Source organism: Falco naumanni, chromosome 14 (genome assembly GCF_017639655.2).
Source record: "Falco naumanni isolate bFalNau1 chromosome 14, bFalNau1.pat, whole genome shotgun sequence".
NCBI classification, from domain to species: Eukaryota; Metazoa; Chordata; class Aves; order Falconiformes; family Falconidae; genus Falco; species Falco naumanni.
The window spans coordinates 16,505,391-16,526,246 of record NC_054067.1 but is presented as its reverse complement, the minus strand read 5'-3'; the positions used below and the strand labels follow the sequence as shown (position 1 = coordinate 16,526,246).

General features: G+C 48.0%; 1 protein-coding gene across 2 annotated transcripts in view; it reads left to right on the top strand.

Moving 5' to 3' along the window:
• MCF2 (MCF.2 cell line derived transforming sequence) overlaps nucleotides 1-20,856 on the top strand; it is a 62,495-nt gene that overhangs the window by 12,687 nt on the left and 28,952 nt on the right. The window contains exons 2-9 of one of the 2 annotated variants that reach the window (XM_040614304.1): nucleotides 262-330; nucleotides 893-1,007; nucleotides 6,379-6,469; nucleotides 13,016-13,135; nucleotides 14,223-14,339; nucleotides 16,111-16,260; nucleotides 19,950-20,068; nucleotides 20,550-20,664. In XM_040614304.1, the coding sequence (XP_040470238.1) occupies nucleotides 262-330; nucleotides 893-1,007; nucleotides 6,379-6,469; nucleotides 13,016-13,135; nucleotides 14,223-14,339; nucleotides 16,111-16,260; nucleotides 19,950-20,068; nucleotides 20,550-20,664 (896 nt within the window). Of the gene's footprint in view, nucleotides 1-261; nucleotides 331-892; nucleotides 1,008-6,378; nucleotides 6,470-8,548; nucleotides 8,646-13,015; nucleotides 13,136-14,222; nucleotides 14,340-16,110; nucleotides 16,261-19,949; nucleotides 20,069-20,549; nucleotides 20,665-20,856 lie in introns of those variants that run through there. The other variant, XM_040614305.1, reaches the window with a different exon arrangement.

The window sequence follows — 20,856 nt, the reverse complement described above, 5'->3', positions numbered from 1 at the left end:
AAGGGAGAGCACTCAAACTCCCAGGCATCCCCTAGTACGTTTGCTAGAATAACTTGCTGCTGACTTAGGGCGTTTGCCCTGTTCAGACTCATTAAAACCATTGGTTTCTAGAAGATCCATATATCTTTTGTTTGGAAATTTCATGTATGATTTAGGGAAGCTGCGTTTGGTTCAAGTCCCACCTATGGGTTAAAACATTGATAAACGTGTTTGCTGTGGATTTTTCCTTCCTTTTTGACGGCTGCTTTTGCTTTTTTCCAGAAACCGCAATACCCATCTGTGCAAAGGACATCAGTGATGACCTGATGAAAGAGTTTGCTTTTCTTTCTGGTGAGTACAGTGAACTTCTCCAGGGTCTGTCCATGTGGTAATTAAATACTCCAGATGAACTTCCATGCTATTTGGCTAAATGATACTCCGCACGGGATATTATCCATCAGGTAGTCTCCAGTGCCACTAGAAATGTTGTTAATAAAACATTGAGGCAGTTTGAAAGAGCATATTAGGTTTCTGTCTCAAGCCATACTGTAAAATATTCTTACCTTCAAATGCTCAACACATTAACAAGCGTTTTGCTTTGAAATGTATTTCTGTAGGCTCCAGACCAGTGTGATGATTTATCCTTGTATTTCTGACTTCATTTGCTGTCCCATGTAAAGTATGCTCAGTAAATAAAAGGCAATATCTGGTACCCAATGTTTGTTTCTACCACCTATGCGTGTGTGTTGGACTTGAAATCAGAGGCAGGATTTGGCCTGATTTTGCTCTCTGGTAATGTAAAAAAGCCTCTGTGGTGATGGCAGCATGTTTTCTGACCTGACTGGTGGACCTGGACTTGGTGCTGGCTCTCCTCGAAAGCACGCCCAGGGAAGCATCCTTGTCTTTGTTCCAGGTGGCCGAGGGAAAGACAAGGCTTGGATTATCACCCTTCCCGATAACGCTCGCTTCAACGAGGTGCCCGAGGAGATCGTATCTAAAGTCTTAACATACCTAACATCAGTCCCGAGGTATGTGGCTCCCCTCTAGCTCTTGCCTGTGATGGGCAGAGGTGTTGGTCCTGCCTGGGTCAAGCAGGGGATCTTCAGGACGGTGCCACACATGGAGGTGAGGGGCATCTTCAGCCCTCAGACCAAGTAGGAGGGAGAAGATGAATGATGCAAGCCCTTACGGTGTCCAGGCGTGGTGTTTATGTGCCACTAACTGCAGAGTAAAAAGTGGACATCACCCCTATGACTTGTCAACCTGCATGTATCATAAATTTAGTTTATTAAGTTTTTAATTAACAGCAAGCTTTCCTGAAGCTTTGACATGCGTCACCACTGAAATATGCCATGCCACTGCAGAATAATATTGTGACACGTACAAATAGAGCGTCATTACTGTGGAGAGAGAGAAATGTAACAGGAGGAAGAGACTAATTACAGGCACAAACCGTTTGGGGTCCCCATTACCCGCGATGGCTCAGCAGCGTGCTGCAGCTCCCATTACCCACCTCTGGCTCGGGGTTAAGCAGCTGACAGCCTGCCCGTGCCACATACAGGGCTGTATGCTTAGATTAATGGCCCTCCTATTTCTTGCTGCTGAGCCTGGTGACTCAGTTACCTGGAATGCTTAATTTCCTTGAATAATGCCCATTTTGGCAAATTTCTTCCTGCAGGGAGAGCAGGTTGACAGCAGCTACATGGGAGCTTTCCATCGACAGCTGCCTGGGAAGAAATACCGTGTGTTTAGCCACCTCTGCAGGAAAAAAAAAAAAAAGAGCCTTTCATTCCACTGTCCTCTTTTTGGATGGACTCTGAAGGTGTGTGGGCTCCTGGCCCGCAGAGCACTGTCCCAGCGTGGACAGGAGCGCGCCATGGTGTGTGCTGGCCGCAGGGGTTTCTCCTCCACGCTGTGCAGGCAGCCTCTTCTGTGCATCTGCACTTCCCAGCTCTGCCCAGTTTCTCCAGGGCTTCTTATTTCATATGGCTGTGAACACCCTAGCATTAGCGTGATGAGCAGTCTTGCTGTCCCTGTAATAGGTCAAACTCAATCAAGAAGCTAATGAGAGCTGCGAGCTTGCTGGTGATTCAAACGTGTTCAGCATGTTTTTAGTAAAACCACTTTAATCATGCTTCTTGGCTCCTCCTGCCACCGTAACAGCCTGCCTCAACACCTGACCATCTTAAAAACATGTGCTTTTTAACATTTTGGAGTGGAAAAGGCTGTGGTGTTGGGGAGCAAGGAAAAGCATCATATAGGTGAGGGCGGAAGACGTGTGTCAGCTCTGGTACCCCTGGGTACATGTCCCTCAGTGGCATCACATCACAGGATCAGAGCTCAGGATCAGCCAGAAAGTCCCTGAAAGAGGTCAGAGTTTGACCTGCGTGTCAGAGTTAGCTGTGGATGCACCGACACTTCCCTCCCACGTACCTGTGGATGGGTACGGGCAGGTCAGACCCCGCATGCAGTGCCTTTCCTACGCAGTCGGTAGCAAGGACTGCGTGCTGTCCTACTGACGCTGGTCTGAGGAAACCTCATGGGGCGTCAGGTTTGTAGGATTTTGGGAAGCTGAATTTCATGAAGCATTTTTCTCCTGGAAATAATTGTTAGATAAAGGAGATGGATGCTGTAAGCTACTCTTGGCTTTGCAGTGTGAGTGCGTTAATAACAGACCCAGGAGGAAGGTGAGTCTTGTAGGCAAGTTCATTTTACTTTAGGATTCCTGGGAACCATGCTGCAGGCAGGAGGCAGCTGTGGGAAGTGCCTGTGGAAGAGCTGTACAGGAAAATAAGGAGCAGGTCTCCACCTTCCACAGTCTGCATATCCAACTGAAAATGTGCATGGTGGGCTGCCTGCAACAGCCCTGTGTGATGGTGTGCTTGAAGGAGGGCACAGGTAAGTGTGACAGATCCTGGTGACTTGCAGAAAGGAGGCTGTAAGAGTGATAAAGCAGCACTTGAGCCAGGCTTGCATTAAAGACAGTGTAGACTTTGCAGCAAATACTGATCTTTTGTGTACCTTAGAATAATTAATTTCTTCCATGCAAGTCAGAACTTCAGTAGAAGCTTTAAGAAAAAAAAAACAAAACAAACCGAACAATTGAAGTCAGTTATGGTCCATGTAAGATTGTTATTAGAAAAAAACTGTCCCAATTAAAGTAAAAGAAAAATAATGCTATCTTTGAAAAATGAAAAATTCCTGCTGTGCCCAGCATTGGTGCAGCCTCACCTTGAGCGCTGTGTGCAGCTCTGGGCCCCACCACTGTAAGAAGGGTGTGAGGGTCCTTGAGTGTGTCCAGAGGGGGACAGCTAAGCTGGTGAAAGGGCTGGAAGGGATGTCCTGGGAAGAGCAGCCAAGGGCTTCGCGCTGGGCTGGTTTGGAGGAAAGGAGGCTGACCCCAACCGCAGTGCTCGCCACAGCTTCCTGGGGAGGGGACGTGGAGGGGGAGGTGTTGAGCTCCTCTCGCTGGGATCCAGCGATAGGACAAGTGGGAACAGTTCAAAGCTGCTCCAGAGGAGGTTTGCACTGGACATGAGGAAGTGTTTTTTCACCGAGGGGGTGGTCAGTCACTGGATCAGGCTTCCTAGAGAGGTGGTTGATGCCCCAAGCCCACCGGTGTTTAAGAGGCATTCGGACCGTGCCCTTACCGACATGCTTTAACATTTGGTCAGCCCTGAACTGGTCCAGCAGTTGGACCAAGTGATTGTTGTAGGTCCCTCCTGACTGAAACAGTCCAGTCTGGTGTAGTCTTCTTTAACCCTCCAGCTTTTCGGTATTCAGACAAGCTCTGCCATGTTTCACTTAGATGGGGACATGAAGTACCAAGTTTAGAGCCATGGCTGATAACACGCAGTAGTAACGCAGCGAAGGGTGCTGTGGACTAGAAGTATCTCTGAATTTAAGTATCAGGCAGCGGGTCCTGACGGCATGCCCTGATCCCACAAGGAGTGTCTCACTCCTGTGATAAATCTCACAACTTCAGACTCTGGGATCTGATTTCAGGTCCTCCTGCAAAACATCCCAAGTCTTTATTTTTAGTCTGGTGCGTTCTGCAACACGTACAAAATTAAGGTTAAGAAAAAAACCCACCAAAGTGACAACAAGCACCCAGAGAGAAAGAATCCTCGATCTGGCTAACTGTCTTCATCTTTCTGCTGCTGGATGCAAATGAACACCCCTTGCAGCCTCGGTGAGAAAGCATTGATTTATTTTTATTGTCGGCCTGCAAGGTACGTTGCAGGACTGGAAATCTGATAAACCTGCAAGGCCTGGGTTGCAAATAGGCACAGACTTGCTCCACTAGCCCCAGAATAAGTTAAAAATTTCCCACAGTAGGTTTCAAGGCTTTTGGACAGCTGGGAACTTTCTTCTTTGTGTCTGTAAGGGAGCTGATAAAAGTAAATTAGCATGCTTGGAGGCTACTGTCTGAATATAACCTTGTCCTGAGTAAATGGCATACTTTGGCGTACTTCTATTAACTGACAATGCACTACAGTCTGGCTGCCTTTTCTAAATTACTTGGATTCTGGGTTTTTTTCTTCAGGTTTTATTATGATGAGAGCAGTGCTGTGTAAATGCTATTAATTTTTTTATTGTTTTTCTTTTCCCCAGTTGCAGCCTGTTGGGGAAATACCATGGGCAGTTGGGGAATTGTTTCTCAAAGGGCAGAGACCTACCTTTTAGAGTTTTGGGGTGTGCTGAAAAACCAAAGGGTTTTATTTTTACCTTGAAGAAAAGAATCCTTTTGCCCCACGCTCCCACTGCCTGGGTCATTTAACTCTTGGTGGGGCTGAGCAGAGCTGGCAGTAACCTGCAGAACCATCTCATGTTGCTAAAACTATTTTAGCTAGAAAAGGTTTTGGCAGAAAAGCCATGCCTGATCCGGCTCATAATGTGTAACCTCAGGCTTTATTACCTGCAGAAGTTCTGTGTTCGACCCCTGGGCGCGACAGGACATTTGTTTGCTCTGCTCTTTTCTGCTGCACCTCAATGGCCATGTATACCTTTGCATGGAACCTTTGCTCTTTGGGTGTGGCACTGGAGATCCATAAGATGTATTTGTAGGATAGTTTGGGAGTTGGGCACCTCTACCTATCTTCAGTCAATTGCTTTTATGAGCCAAAAGGAATTTTAGTGGTTGGTTTGGTTTTTTTTTTCCTCAGGCTAGCTGATAATTGCTTTTAAACGTATTGGTCAAAAGTGTGGTTATAACAGACCAAAGCAGCAAGATGTGCATTGTATGAAAGCTCCTGCACTGGCTTTGGGTGTCTTTTTTTTTTTTTTTTTTTTCTGTAGCGAAGTTGCCAAGTATTGTCTGCCATGTAATAGTTCTGAGTAATCCACCATGTGGTTTTGCTTGCCAAACACAAGAATTACCGAAGACGCTGCTTGCATGGGGCCATGCCCAGCGCAGATACCTGACCCAGCTCTCAAGAGCCAGCATGTGTACTGGGAGCCTCTCCACGGCACTGAGACGCCTGGGTAGGGTGGTGTGGGACACGGCTATCCTGTTTCAGCATCTGCAAAATAAATACTGTAAATATGACCTGAGTATCCTGTAAATACACTCACATCAGAGGACTTGGTTCCAAGCTGGCGTACCCTTACTTATGTGCAAACGTGATTCCAGTTTGTAATGCAGACTGCCCTGGAGTGTGTGCTGTCACGCCTTGTGCCTGGCGGAGCTCTGCCCAGCTAGCCTGGGCAGGCGGTGTGTGAATTACGGACAGGAGCTCATCTGCACGTTAGGTCACCTGCCAGACTGGGCATCCCTGGTACTGCTGGCTCGCCGGGTGAGACTGGGGATTTCAAAGGAACTTGAAGGGTCTGGGTGTCAAAAGGGATGTCAGGAAGCCTGTGCTTGCCAAGCAAACCCGAGTGTGTTGGAAAGTGCCTCCTAGCAATTGCTTCCTTTCCAGCAGGCCCGGGAGGTGCTGGGGAAGCCCCGACAGCCTATTTCAGCACCAGCTCCCCCTCTCCCCCTGCCAAGCTGGCATAACCCTTCCCTGGCTCAGTGTCACCTCGCTTGCCTTGCACCAAAACAAGTCATCGCTTGGTTGCTGGCCACCCCCGAGCTGCTCAGCAGGAGCACAGCTGCCTCTGACCTCCACAAAGTCCTTCTGAAGACCAGTGAGGGTTTCAAGGGCAACCTGTTGTCTCCATCTCCCATGCAGTTCAAAGGTGATGCTTCACCCTCAGCTTACTGAAGGTGGGCTTCCCAAATTTCTTGCTGGAGTCTGCTCAGGGAATTTTTTTCATAGGGCATTTCAGCAATTGTGGAAATGTCAAAATGTGGTTTGCATTCCATGTTCTTGGGTTTGTTTTTTTTTGGGGGGGGGAGCGGAGTCACATTCCCTCAAAAGGTTGTCTGGTTATTGGTATTTTCTTATTTCGTAGTCGACATGAGTCCGACACCAAATTTATCCTAATCCTGGATAGAAGATTGGACACATGGGCGTCGGTCAAACTGACTCTCCAAAAAATAGCAGTAAGTCCTCTTTAATGTTCATTTCTTCTAATGTAATAAGTCATCGTGCCCATTATGTACCACTTTCAGAAAGCGCTGGGAACCAGGAGCAGTGATGCTAGTGCTTTCTCTCTAGGTAGTATTTTGTTTTATGGCCCTATAATTAATTCAGGCATAGCTCCATGCCCCATTTGAGTGCGTAAATGAACTCTTTGAGTATTAGCTCATTCATTTGCTTGTTTTCTGTGCTTTTTCATAGTGGTTCAGATGTGTTTTGTGCCATGTTCTATGCTTTTGATGGGTGGAAATTTGGCTTCATGTTCTTTCTAGACACTTGTTATTAGTGAGACTGTATTTTACCTAATTGTCAGTGACTGAAAGTGCTAGGTTCTTAAAGCAAACTTCACAAGCGTTTGTATGTGGGCATGGGTGGAAAATCTATTTTAAATGTGTATGTATGCCTTCATGTATTTTAAATCTGTTATACATGTTTATGTGCTACGCACCATTAGCACATAACCCATCTGAACATACCTCAAAAGTAATCTTTCTGCAACTCAGCAATGCATCGTGTCTTAGGAGAGCATGGTATTATGGTAGTGCATGCAGGTGCAGAAAAGTCATGTTTATAGATGCATGGATAGGTAGGAGCTAATTGGTAAACGCTTTCCAAACCAGACCATGCCATGTGGGTAAGTCAATGAAGATATTCTGGGTGTATTATTATTGCCTTTGTTTCTGCTTACAATTACTGAACGGTTAAGGACACTGATCCGTCTGATAGAGGATGAAGTAAACTTGATGAGGTATGTACTGAGAAGGAAAGCTCTCACCTGATTCTGGTTAGATTTGATAAAGTTAGATCTTAACACTGTTTTAAGTAGTTAATACTAGTACAGCTGAACTTGGTGTTAAGAATGTCTGACTTTGATGGTGTTTTGCTGACAGGTGCCCTGGGAAGAGAGGGTTACCTTTTTGCAGTGTGCACCAGATACTGCTGTCGATATTTTGGGTTCTGACTTTCTGAAATGTGATAACCTGAATTTCCAAGTATGGTTACCATACCATTAGAGGTGAAGCAGCATTTAAGAAGTAGTTCTTTAAAGTGTTCATCAAAATTCCATTCTGCCGCCACTGTTTGAACAGGTGCTAGTACGAAGAGCATCCTTTAAGGATGATGTAGTTGCTTTGCGTAGTTTGGAAGTGGCAGCGGTGAAAAAATCCCGCCCTAATTTGTAGCTTCTACTGAAGTGTCACTCATTTTGTGTTTAATAAGAAAAATGCAATTATTGTGTGACCTTTGAGCATGTATTATGTTTGTGTCCCTGTATGCGCTGCGCGTCCCTGTAGAGAAGTGGCTTTGCCTGCGGTGCCAGGGCTGTGTGTGCAGATGCGGTGGGGGTGCTCTGTGCGCAGAGGGGTGAGCAGCAGGAGACCTGTGTCCATTGCAGCTGGAGGCTCGGGCATTGCCTTCAGAAAGGGTCTGGCCCTGGAGGGCTGCTGTGTTCAGGAGGCGTTTGACAGGACTTGCCTTTGCGCAGCTGACACTAAAGGTTAAACCTTGATTTCCTTCCCAATCATATGCCCGTGCTGCAATTAAAAAAAAAAATATCTTTTTTCTTCTATCTGTGTGTAATTCTGGCATAAGGAAGCGCAAATAAAGCTGAATGTGAAAAACAGAGCGTCCTATTTTTTTCGGCCCATGTAGATGCCATCGCAGCTCTGCGGTTGTGCGTCTGATCCGGAGCAGTTCGGTACCGGGCCGCACGGGTTTTCGTTTAACCCTTTGCGCGGCCTCCGCCGGCAGGGCCGAGCGGGGCTGAGCCGGGCAGCGCTGCCCTGGGCGGGCCGGGCCCTGCAGCCGGGGCCCGGGCTCGGTTTTGGCAGGAGCATCCTCCCCGCCCGCCGCCCCCGCCCCGGCCCCGCACGGCGCCGCCCCGCACCCTCGAGCTGGCGGCGGGGGGGGCGCGGGAGATCCGCTCCCCGCGGGAAGGCGCCGGCCCGGCTGCGGGCTGAGCGGGGCGTTCCACCTTAAACAGCGGCCCGGCGCCGGGGCGGCGAGCGGGGCTGCCCGCCGGGAGCCGGCCGCCGGGGCTGCGCGCCGTGCCGCCCGCCGGAGCGGGGAGCGGGGAGCGGGGGGCGGGCGATGGCGGAGGCGAGCCCGCGGCGGGGCGGGCGGCGGGCCGGCGGCGCTGCGGTAAGGCCGGGCCCGGCGCGCTGCGGCGGCCGCGGGCGGGGGGGGCGGCGGGGCGCGGGGGTGGCGGGCGCGGTGCGGGGCCGGGCGCGCTGCCGGGGGCCGGGAGCGGTGCAGCCGCCGGGGAAGGGTCGCGGCGCCGCGGCGGTGCGGGCGGGGTCTGGGGCAGGGATGCCGAGTGGGGGTCCCCGGCTCTCCCTGCGGGGGACGGCAGGGAGGCGGTAACTCCACGGGGACCGCTGGCCTCGGGCTCACCAACAAACTTAGGGCAGATCCTGCGTTTCCATTATGCTTATTGATATCCAGCCTCACGAATGCCCCAGCGAGCAGCAGGGAAGAACGCTCCCTGAAAACGGAATTCCTAAAATTAGGAAAAAACCGACATTAAATGTCTCGGGGTGAGATGCTCACTAAGGAGGTAATGACGGGGATGCTCTCCACGCGTGCCCTTCCTTGTGCTTTATTAGCCCGGGTTGTCTGTGCTGGTTATGTGGGGGCTCTGTACGCAGTTACAGCTGAGCGTGCGGTTAAACAAGTTGCTGAACCGAGGCCTTAGGGCAGGTGCCTTCATGTCCTCTGAAGGGGAAGGATGCTCTGAGCATGGGCTTTGGCCGGCGAGGTAGTTTCTCGTAGGGAAATGTTGCCAACTGCCTGATTTAGTGGAATTGCGCCCATAGCTTCCTGCCTTCCCTGGTGTGCTGCAGGGGAATAGCGAAGGGTTCTTTCAGGTCTTCTGTTACATAAACCCGAGTCTGTCAAACACACGAGGCTCTTTGTAGCGTTATAAATAATAAGATAAAACATAAGGCAAGATTGAGGGCCCTGTTGTCCTTGCTTTCTTGAATATATTGCGAGGAAGGTTTTTTTCCCAGCAGTACCTTCAGTATCATTAGAGTTCAGTTTGCAGGTAACTTATCTACCCTTCAGCCCTTAGAAAAATTGGAATTCTAACAGTGACTACGAAAGATACAGTTCCTTCAGGGATGCTATTTCTGAGGAATTACTGGTCTGTCTTTGTTTTTATATATATATATATATATATATATAACATTTCATCTTTTCTCTTAAGTCTGTAAAAGGGCACGGGACATGGTTTGGTTGGTGGCTGTCTTTCTGCAAACTTACTTTTGGGCTTGTTTGGTTTTTTCCATGCTTGAAATGCATTAGGTATCATTTGCAAAGCTGTAGTTCTTGTTCTGTAGCTGCTTATAAGTGCTGACCTTGATCCTATGTGTCTAAGATCAGCTGAAAAATCCTCAAATGCTTTCTAAACTGAATGGAAACCTGTCCTGGAAACCCAGCTACTTCTGAGGTGAAACGTGTCAAGGAGCAAAAGGGGTACAGTTGTCTGTGTGGGGGGCATAAAGTTGTATCAAAGAAGAGTTTGCCCCTGTGGTGGCTGTGGCAGAAGGACGTGAACGCCAGCTTATGGTCTCTTCTTGTATGTTGTGTGGAACATGTTGGTACCCTGCGTCCACAAAACCCAAGGTGGTCAAAGGCACCTTTGCCCTCAGAGAGGTGTCGCACACCTTATTGCTGTTGCATGGAGTTTGGGCAGGCGGCTCCGCTTGCCTCCTGATTGCTGGTCCATCTTGCTAGAGCTATGGGTTTCCTGCCAAGGGCTCATAGAACAAGATGGTCCAAGCCTGCAGGATCCCATGGGGTGGGGTGGTTTGGAGACCCAGGCCTCTCCTCCAGGGAGCCTGCTCTGCGCACGAAGAGTGCACGTCAAAAGGACTGGAAGGAGTAGGAGGGGGCAAAGCAAGCTCATCTCTGCTGGAAGTGCCGAACAGGATTAAAGGGACAGGGGATGGAGGGGGATGATGAGGTAGGACCGAGGGAGGATGCATCTTCTCAAAGATATTCCTGATGCATTTTTCAGAGGAGGTCGAGGTAGGAGCCTAAAGTTCAGCAGCCTGAACATACTGTTGTGCTTCTGAGCTGGAAACAGTGACTTTCCCCAGAGTCTGTGGGACTTCACCATTGGATATTGGATTCATGTCCAATGGACTCATAAGCATGCAGAAGGACCTAAAATTGCATCTTCTGAGCTCCTTTAAAGCCTTGTAAGACCACTGGCCTCGTAAGGCTTTGGTTCGAGTCAACGTGAGCCATTAATGCCAGGGATGCAGGGCCTGTCCGGAGCAAAAGCATCCTGTCCTTTGAGATTTGCAGCTCGTGGTGGCTCTTCGGTGATATCTTTGAAACTTTGTTGGGGGATGCTGTTGTTGTCCTGTCTGCACAGAAATGTCCCTTGGGAAATGACCAGGATGTAGAATGAGGCAAACATGGACATAAAGGAGAGCGTGAGGGAGTGACAGATGATGGACTCAGCTCTGCAGGGGCAGGCAGGACATTGCCGTGAACGCAGGCTGCCTTGTCTCTTCCTGGGACGTCCTAGTGCCATGGGACGTGCTGGAGCATGAAGAGTGTCAAGGACTAGCCAGGTCAGCCAACAGGCCTGGACAGAGCAATAGCAGCGTTTGCTGGGTCCAGCGGAGAGCCGGTGTGGTGGAAGAGGCAGCCAGCTTCTCAGGGACACGCTGGAGGATGAGTGTTGAGCTTGCCAGAGACTTTCCAGTGAAATATTGATGCCATAAATTTTCAGTTCATTCAAGACGTCTACAAACCTGTGCCAGTTCTGGTGGTGCTTTCCTCAGCGAAGGTTTTCTGCATCCCAGGCAGAGATTCTCCTCAAAGCGAGGAACCACTCCAACTCCTTGGAGATATCCAGTAGCCTGTGGATGGTTTTCTTTCTAGTAATATGAGAAAGTCACGTTAAGAATCCTGATCTGCGCAGGGTCTCCAAGACAGATTTCCTCTTTAGAGCTGTGTCTAGTAGCTGGGCGTTGGAGGGCCTGCCTGGGGTTGTCTTGCAGGAGAGCAGATCTTCCTTGTAGAACTAATTAAACAGGCATGGAAGCAGGGAGCTGAATCTGGATCTCCTCCAGCCTCTCGCCCATGCTTTCTTGGTCAAGACCTGTTTAGAGCTGCGAAGGTCTGGTGACTCCATGGCCAGGTTCAGATCTTTGGCCCATCTGCAAGTTTGATGGGCTTGGGTGTTGGTTCCTGGGGTCTCCCGCGGCTGTAGCCATCGCTGTGTGCCGGGGGCTGGCAGCCGCTCCGGGGGCGCTGGGTGCTCACCGGGTGCTGTGCGGCGGCGGTGCAGCGCCCAGGGACTGCAGCCAGCACAGGCGTCTCCATTATTTAATGGTTTGCTCTTGTTCCTAACACCAAATCCTTGTCCCTGGCACCATTCTTGTTGACTTCCAAAGGGTATGAGTTTGGCACTTTATTCACGTTAATTTTTTTTTAATCTGCTCCTACTAAAAATAACAGTGGATCAATATATTGAATTTACATGGCTTATTCGATCATAAAACTCACTGTCCATTTTTAAGTGGGACTGTGGGCAACGGAAGCCACAACCTGACCTTTCCTACACAAAAAAAAATAATAAATAAGCGCACAGCAAATGAGTTGCAATGCAGTTCGTGGATGTCGGATCTCAACTGTAAATCGTGGCTTTTTTGATGCAGGTTTATGGGAGCAATCTTTGTTTCGAAGGCATAGATTAAGTGCCCTGCAGTGCAAAATACCTAAACACGTTCATTACTCTCACCCTTGGTATAGATACTACTACTGTGTTTCATGAAGGATTATAATATAAGGAGGAATATATGGAGAAACATAACCTGGCCTGGCAGGATCTCGGAGTAAATCATATGTTTAATTAACTCAGTGCTTTGCATCATGCACTTATCCATAATTTAATGATATGACTCCTGCTTTCTTAAAAATTCTTTTTCATTCTCAAGCACCCTTTTCACAGATCTATTTAAATGCACCTGCCAACCATATGCTTGAAAAAAGGCTCCAGCAGCATAGACAGGAAATTTCAAATTCTTACCACAAATTAAATGGTGCCTGGTAATTACCACGGACAAGAAGAGCATGCTCGGTGCAGTTATGGGGTGATTAGTGAGTTTGGCAATAAATTTTGCTTCCTCAATATGTCTGTCATTCCTCTCGATGTTCCAGCCCTCTGTTCCCTGGTAAACGGTAATTTCGCTCTGCGATTTATAATGCTGAACACAAGACAGAATATTAAAGTTTATAATAGGTGGCCTTCCAAGGTGCATGGCTAAACTCCTGTCTGCTCCAAAGGGAAGCGGGACTGGTCAATCCTCCTGCAGCTACGTCCCGTATCGCTAAACCACTTACAGCATCTCCATCCTGCTTTGAAAATAAGAAAAGGCTATCGGGGCAATAAAAAAAAAAATGCTAAGATCTAAATGACTTCCCCTCTTTTCAAGGCATTTGGTTGGACTTGCCATGTCCCCATCTTAAACGTTGTCTCTGTTTCCTTGCAGGCGTCTTTCCCAGGGAACCTGCACTTAGTGATGGTTCTTCGTCCCACGGGGTTTTTCCAGCGCACCTTCACTGACATTGGATTTCGGTTCAGTCAGGAGGATTTTCTGCTCAAGTTACCGGTACGAGCATGCAGAGTCGTGCCTGCGTGTGACCGGAGGCTGAGGGGTGTGAGGGGTGGCAGCGTCCCACACTGTGGCACCTATGTGAAGAGTTACGGGAGTGTCTCTGCCAGAAATGCCCCATTTCCACGAAATCTCTCCCCACCACATCTCTCCCGTATCATTTTTTGGGCCCCTTGTGCACATTTTGCTCCCCACAGAGCATCTGCATGGCAGTGGGTGATGGGCTTCGTGGCCTTTCCTCATCCCCATGTAGGCTGCATGGTTCTGTGAAGGATGAAACCATGCTCAGGAATTTTTCTAATGTCTGAAAAGTCAAAAGACATATCTAGTGAAGCTTTTGCTATGAATTCCACCCGTAATTGACATTTTCATCTGAGTGTAAACTCCTTACCAGCATCATGTTGGTATTTGTTTCTAAAATATCAGCTGAAATGGTTTTATATTCTCAAGTCAAAGTTTCTAAGATTTCTAAAGTCACCTTGATTATGGTACAGAATGAGAATAATTAAGAGAAGAAAAGTACATTTATGGAATCTAAGGTTGATGCAATTACAAGTAGACAAAACAAGCCAATGTTTTCCTTTAGGAAATAATATGATTTTCCACAAACTTCACATTTTTCACTCTAAAATGATTACCTTTTGCAGAATTTTGAAAACTCATTACTTATCCCAAGGGCAAATCAAGACACACAAAACCTCATGAGTATGTATTTATGTGGAATTGGCCAAGGCTTCATAACTTATTAAAATGTTTATATTTTTTCCAGATTACTGGTCATCCCTTGCAAAAACCTGCATTACTTTTGCTTCCAGCTCTGTTCTGCAGTCAGATACTGCAGCATCTCAGTGTGCTTTGCATTTAAGGAAGAAAGCATCTGGGAGATCAGGGCTGGCTTACAGAAATGGTCAAATACATCAAATAAACGCCCTGTTAAGCCATAAGCATAAGAAGAAGGCCATGCTGTAGAAAATTATTTAGAGAAAACCCAGTTTTTAGATCCAGAAGGATTTGTAGGCTTGATCCACGTCTGCCTTGGGTAGAAGCAATGATCAACCGACTAACGGTGCTGCCTTGTTCGCAGGTTGTTATGCTGAGCTCGGTTAGCGACCTGCTGACATACATTGATGAACAACAATTAACCCCGGAGTTTGGAGGCACCCTGGAGTACTGCCACAGCGAGTGGGTCATCTTCAGGACTGTACGTACCGGGGCTGAGCACTGGGCTCTTGGGTGTTTGGGATCGATTGAGGAAGGTTTACGTAAGGCAGTGAGCAATGGGTAGCTGGAAGTTACCCCTGAAGCCAACCACGTTTCTGTGATCAGATTTGCAAAGGAGTCAAGTGGCATTAGGCACTTGATGGGTTATAAGGGAACTGGATGATTAACTCCCTCAGGCTCCTTTTGAAATTGCTCCCAAAAGATCTGTCGTCTTAAGTCTTTTGTAAAATTCTTTTAATGGTAGATACAAGTTAGACTCTTTTTTTTTTTTTTTTCATAATGGTTACTTCATGTGTGAAGTACAAATTTGTTTGGGAACCATGGCAATCAGAGTGCCTTCTGCATACTGACCAAATGCAGAGACTTTAGAATATTTTTTTTTTTCCTTTTGCAAGAATTTTCCTTTAGTATTGCCAGGAATCAGGAATTTCACTCCCTGACCTTGTGCCTTGCTGTGTGTTTCTATGCTTCCTGTACACTCTTAGTTTTCACTGGGACTTTGTCTCCCAGATTAATGGCAGGCTGGATTTTCAGTTACCTTCCCAACAAATCAAAGCACTATTGAAAAATGTACCTGACATCCTAGTGCCCCTTGTCCTGCAACATCATCCACACCCGCAGATGTGGTGCTCAGTATAAAGTCAAAGCACAACACGTTGCAGCTGGAGTAACTCAAGCTATTGCTGGTGCCATTAACTTTGTGACAGTTTACACTGATGCACTCCCAAATTAATGAACTGTTTAAATTTTTGGCTCTTAGTTTTGTTCTTTTGCATGACATGTTAAAGTGGTAATGGCATAGCTCTCACACTTGGAGATAAAAATGACAGAAAATGTGAATCTAAGAAAAGGATAGTTTCTAGACCGTAGCTGCATACGGTAGCTAAGTGTCCATATGAAAAACCTCTCTCAAAATTCCCTTGTAGTGTGCTCATAAAAGTTTCCTGAAATTGCCATGGAAAATACACGTTCTTTGAAGAAAATATAAATATAATCAGTTAAATTTGGATTTCTTACCCTGTTCTCAAAAGCAGAGGTGGAGCTGTGAGTGGGGTGGGAGAGCCCCACCTCATCCCCTGGTGTGAGAGCTGCCTGGTGTCCAGAGCTCCTGCTGGCTGGCTGGGATGTGCTGGGGAGGTACCACAGTACTCATCTCCATCCCACTGTCTCCAGTTTGTCTCTGGCATGCTGCTTAGTTCCCTTCCTTGTTGTCTTGGTGAAGATGCGGATGAGGTGGCCTGGTGCCAGGCTGCCTTGAAACCTGCCATTCAGGCTGGCAAAGCTGGAAACATCCCTCGCCAAGAAGCCAAATACATCTCCAAAGCCCTACTGCCTGGAGGTGGTTCCCAGTGTGAGTTAACCAGAGGAGAAGAATAATAGAAGAGGAATTACAGGAATATGTGAGATGGATCCTATGGTGGCTTCTGCTGTAAGCCTCCAATATGTGGTAGGAAAAGTCTCGGAGTGCACAAGAACAGGCAGCAGAAAACAAAGTGTGAGGTGGCTCTGCCCCGTATGGTCCTGTTGTGGATTCAGTCCACACGAAAAGCCACCTCGCCACGTGTGGGTGGCCACCAGCTAACGCACCGCAGCGCACATCGGCTCCGTCGGCAGCGCGCATCCCACCCGCTTCTCTCAGAGCAAGCGGTTGGGCTCCCCTGCAGGTCTCAGCCTCGGCTCTTTGTGCGCTCTTAATGAGCTGTAGGAATGTCCTGGGTCCCAAGCTGATTGCAATTATCATCTCCCACCAGGCGATAGAGAGTTTTGCACTAACCGTGAAGGAAATTGCACAGATGCTACAGTCCTTTGGCATGGAGCTGGCAGAGACCGAGCTACCGGACGACATGTATTCAATTGAGCGCATCCTGGCCCTGCGCACGGAAAAGTACTACCAGCTCAAGGTATGTTTCAGCAGCAGCTCCACGGCCTGTTTCCAACCCCTGTTTACACAGCAAGATGGGATTTCTGGGGTTTGACTGCCTGTTTGTTTGGTGCCCGCTCCTCCTTCCCTCCTGTGCATGTTGTCAGACAAAAAACACAGCACGGCTATATCTGTGTTATACCCTAATGTTTGCCATCCGCTCCAGCAAATTACCCTGCCAGCATCCAGCAAACTGTCTCCGCTGCCGCCTCCTTGCTGGCTGCAGACGTTGGTGTCCACAGTGTGTTCCCCCCGTGGGCTTTGCCCGTCTCGCTGGCTGGAGGGTGGGTGGGTGGGTGGCTTTGTCATCCCTGCGTTTGTGTCTGCAGCGGGAGTCCCTTCAGCCTGTCACGTTGGGTCTGATGAGTGGTGGGAGGGAGCCCTCCCGTTGAGTCACGAGGTTCAGAGAGGATCCACTTGCTGTCTGAACTCCTTCTCAGAGAGGAGTCCCGGCGTGGCTAGATCCAGTCCTAGTCTCGAACCTGGTCAGCACTTTTAAATCTAAGGGACTGTATGGACAGCCACCCATCAGCGTCAGCGTTTGGCTGTCAGAGCCCAGCTAAGGACTTTCACTGAAACAGATTTGCAAAATTAAAAAAAAAAAATAGATTATTCATTAAGGCGACAGGTATAACAAGTTTGGAATTGCTGTTGATAAATATACTTACTGCAAAAATTGAGCTCAAGTCAAGAGTACAGCGCTTTTGTTAGTAATATTGTTCTGGGTAACGTCTGATGTATCCAGAGGCACAAATCTTGCCACGGAGGTGTCCCCGCTTAGGGAGGAGAGAGGCACATTGACCCGTCCTCTGAAAAAAAATATTTTAAAATGCCAGATTTTATGCTCATGGTGTGGCGGGACTAAGTCAATTACTGTGGCCGACTGGCCCTTAACAAGGTGTCGCTTGGGCTCTGTGCTTCAGTGTGGAGCGGGGAGGGCTTGGCATGGGTACGGGTTTGTGGTTACAGATGTGTGGGGGTCGTCCTGGCCTTCACCAAAGCAACACCAGGCTGCGAGGCCCCTGCCTCACCCCGGGCATCGCTCGGTTTGCTTGTTAGACCGCATCTGTTACCTGTTCCGCGGGACAGCCAGTCCAACTCTCAACTCAGCTGTGAGCCGAATGCAGCCCGTTGTTAGGTCAGGATGGGGGGGGGGGAAGCACGCTGCTGCTGCACCCCCCACGGCTGGGGGGAGCTGCCTGCAAAGATCATCGGCAGGTCTGCAGGGATGGTTTGTCCCCAGGTCCCTCCGCCTGATGCAGCTTCTCCAGGGGAACTTAAGGGAACTGTGCTGGAGAGCATCCAAGGTGCAGGATTTGTGTGAGCGCATGGTACAGAGGACTTACAATGTGATCCCTGTCTTCATGTGAGGCTGCATGTTTCACCTTAAACAACTTTTTTTTCTTTAAGATTTTAAGATTTTTTTCAGCTGATTGTGATTATGATTAATGTTATGGTAGGAATTATTATTATAGGAATAGGAATATATTATAGGCATTCCTATTATTAGAAGAGTCAGTGCAGCCGGCTGTTGTCTTTGCTGCTCCTGCATCTTTCTGGGGACAGCACAAGCCTGTCCCCAAACCCTCACTTCAGGAACAATTCCTGTGTTAACAGCCGTGCTGTGTGGCTGAAGAATGAGCTCCTTTGCTTTATTGACCGGATTCGCTTACATAAGTCCAAGAAGCGTAACTATCATTTATTACCATTTGCCGTTCACGTGACAGTGAGTTCCCAGAAGGCTGCCTGTAAGAAATATGCAAAATGACATCCAAAGTGTGCTATGTGTAGGCATAAATGTGCGTGCTTATGTATAGAAAGCATCATTATAGATACTGCCAATAGTCTTTTTCTTCTTTGAAAGTGAAGAGAGCTCTAGTATAAAGCAGCAGCTACATACACTACAATATGACTTACTGACTTAAACCTCATACTTAGGACTGTGGCCAGAGTGTAGGGGGAAAATAGCAGCTATACAACGTAGTCCTGAATATAAACCAGCCTGTAATACACACTTTCCTCTGTGGAGAAATAAAACATGTTGTGTTTTCATTTGCATATAAAGCACAGCAGCCTCAGTGCTAGGCATCTGTTGCTTTCAGTACCTCATCTATTAATTTCAAATATCAAAAGCACTCGTTGGCTTTTGACTGAAATGAAGTCCATTGCCTTTATCTTTTGTTCCTTCTAAGACCATAAAAGATGAAAGCCGATGAGAAACTGTGCACAGATTGTGGTGACAGCGAGACATGGGATGCTTGTCTCTCTCATGACAACCCCAAGATTGGTACAGCTGATTCCTGAATTCAAATAATGAATTGATCAGAATAATTTATGTAGCTGTGATACTGAACAGAAGCTGGTTGCAAACACAATGAAAAAAAGGACAGAAATTAATTAAACAGAGTAACTAAGAAATTAACCTTTTTGATATACTGAATGGGGAAGAAATCAAGTTAACACCTGTTTGACAGCCACGCTACTTTGCTGTATGTATAATGAAAAGCTTTGAATCACGAGGGGAACGCTGGGCTCTGGAGGGTGAGATGTAAGAGGATGAAGTACCAGCCACCTCTGGTCTAAAGCGTGCTGCGTGATTCCTCTTCCCTTTTAAGTCTCCTGGATGTGGTAGTATCAAAAGGAGATGGGGGTTTTGCCTTGTGGTCATCTTCCATGATGTTTTAGTGATAGGGATGCAAACCTGCAGCATACACTGCATATGGAGGAGGTGAAGCTCCTGTGGCCGTACCCTTCGACTCCCGGGCTCCTGCCCTGAAGATGCTGTTATGTTTAGGTTGCTGTGAGCTGTCTGGGGCAGGCAGATGCTTAAGCAAGTCTGTGCTTTCTGAATCTTCTCCCTAAAGCGGTTTTGCTTTTGTTTCTCTTGCAGTAGGAGTCTGGCCACCTCCTAGGATGGGGTCTTAACGACTCCAGGGGTTGGCTCTCTCATGGAGCCATGCATAGGTCTCTCCTTCAGAGCTTCTTCCAAATCGGTTAATCAGCCACATCTGTTTTCTCCTTCCTTCTCACCTCTGTGTTTGGTCTCTTTTTTTCCTGAAAAGAATTGACCAAATGCACCTGTCTGCTTCGGGGCTGAGCCCAGCACAGCACAAAGCACCTCAGCAGATGCTAATGAACACACCAAGGGTTTAAATTTTCCCTAAGTGGAGATAACGCTAAAGTGCTGACTTGCCTCTCTGTGTAGAGGCTGTAGTAAGTGCTGCTGCGTGGTCTCAGTCCCAGCTTTGTCCCGCTATGGGATGCTCTTCCTACAACCTCCTGTGATGACCTTGATGGAGAAGCACAGCCGTCAAGCTGCAGGAATGCTTGCTTGAAGACATGAGCTTGTGGATAGATGCCTAATACAAACCCACCTGCTCACCAGGAGGCCTGTGGTGGTGCTGTCTTCCTGCCCTTGAATCATTTTATGGCCTGACGTTTTCCTGTGTGCCCGTTTCCACCCAGCCTGGCAGGAGTCCGTAGCTCAGCCTTCTCCAGCTCCAGGGGTGAGCCCCGTGGAAAGGGGCTAAAACATCTGCTGGGAGCCCTTTGGTCCGAGGGATGCTGGTGCTTTGTTTTGCACAGGGAAACGAAATGGGAGAAACATGAAATGACTTATCCTTACCTCAGAAAAAGCATCCTGAATCAGAAATGTTTTGCATTACGCAGGAAGATATTACAGCAGTCACGAAAGAGGGAAACTTGCTTCTGAGCAGTTTTGAAGAGCCTGGGGAATGCAGTCAGGACCAGCACCGCGAGAGGCCTGGGGACTGGGAGACTGTCCACCGGTGAGTGCACCATGTTCCTAATTTGCCTGATTTTTGAGTGAAAACACTCAAGTTATTTAAGCGTAGATGTGCTGTTTAGGCCACCTATCAAACAGAGACAAAGATACTGGAATTTTGCTCCAGAGCCATCACATTGCTGGGTGACTTCTGTCAAACGACTTTGACCTGCTGTGATTTTTTCCCCCCCCCCGCTGCTTCGATGAGGCTGTGGAGCAGATGCAGGGTGCTCCCATGCCAGGCTCCCAGGTATTATTCAGACAAATGGAGGTAGCAACAACTGCGTCATGCAGGCACTGTCATCTCTAGTGATTATTTCATTAAAATTCTCTCTGAAATCTTCACAAGTCATACATTGACTCCATTGACTTCTCCTGAGAGCTTGAGTGCAGAAGACCTGAAGAGGTGAACTGTAGGGCTTGTCCATCTCTGCTTGTCCTCTGGATGCAAACTGTTCCAATCCTGTCCTTTTTCTCTGCTCAAGGTTACTTGGCCAGCTGCATGAGATGGAGACTGCTTTTGATGGCTTCTGGGAGAAACATCAGTTAAAAATGGAGCAATATTTACAACTGTGGAAGTTTGAGCAAAGTTTTCAAGAGGTATGATCAGATGCACTTCTGTTGGCAGAAGGAAGAGTTGGGGATGGAAAGGAGGGGAGAGGAGAGAAGTTTTTAGTGGATTTTATTATGAAAGCATTTGATTTATGCTGCTGTTCTTGACTCTGGCAGGGCTAGCTAGCTGGGGGAGACCACTCTGCTTCCTCACTCCGAGCTGATTTAGGTGTTGCTGCC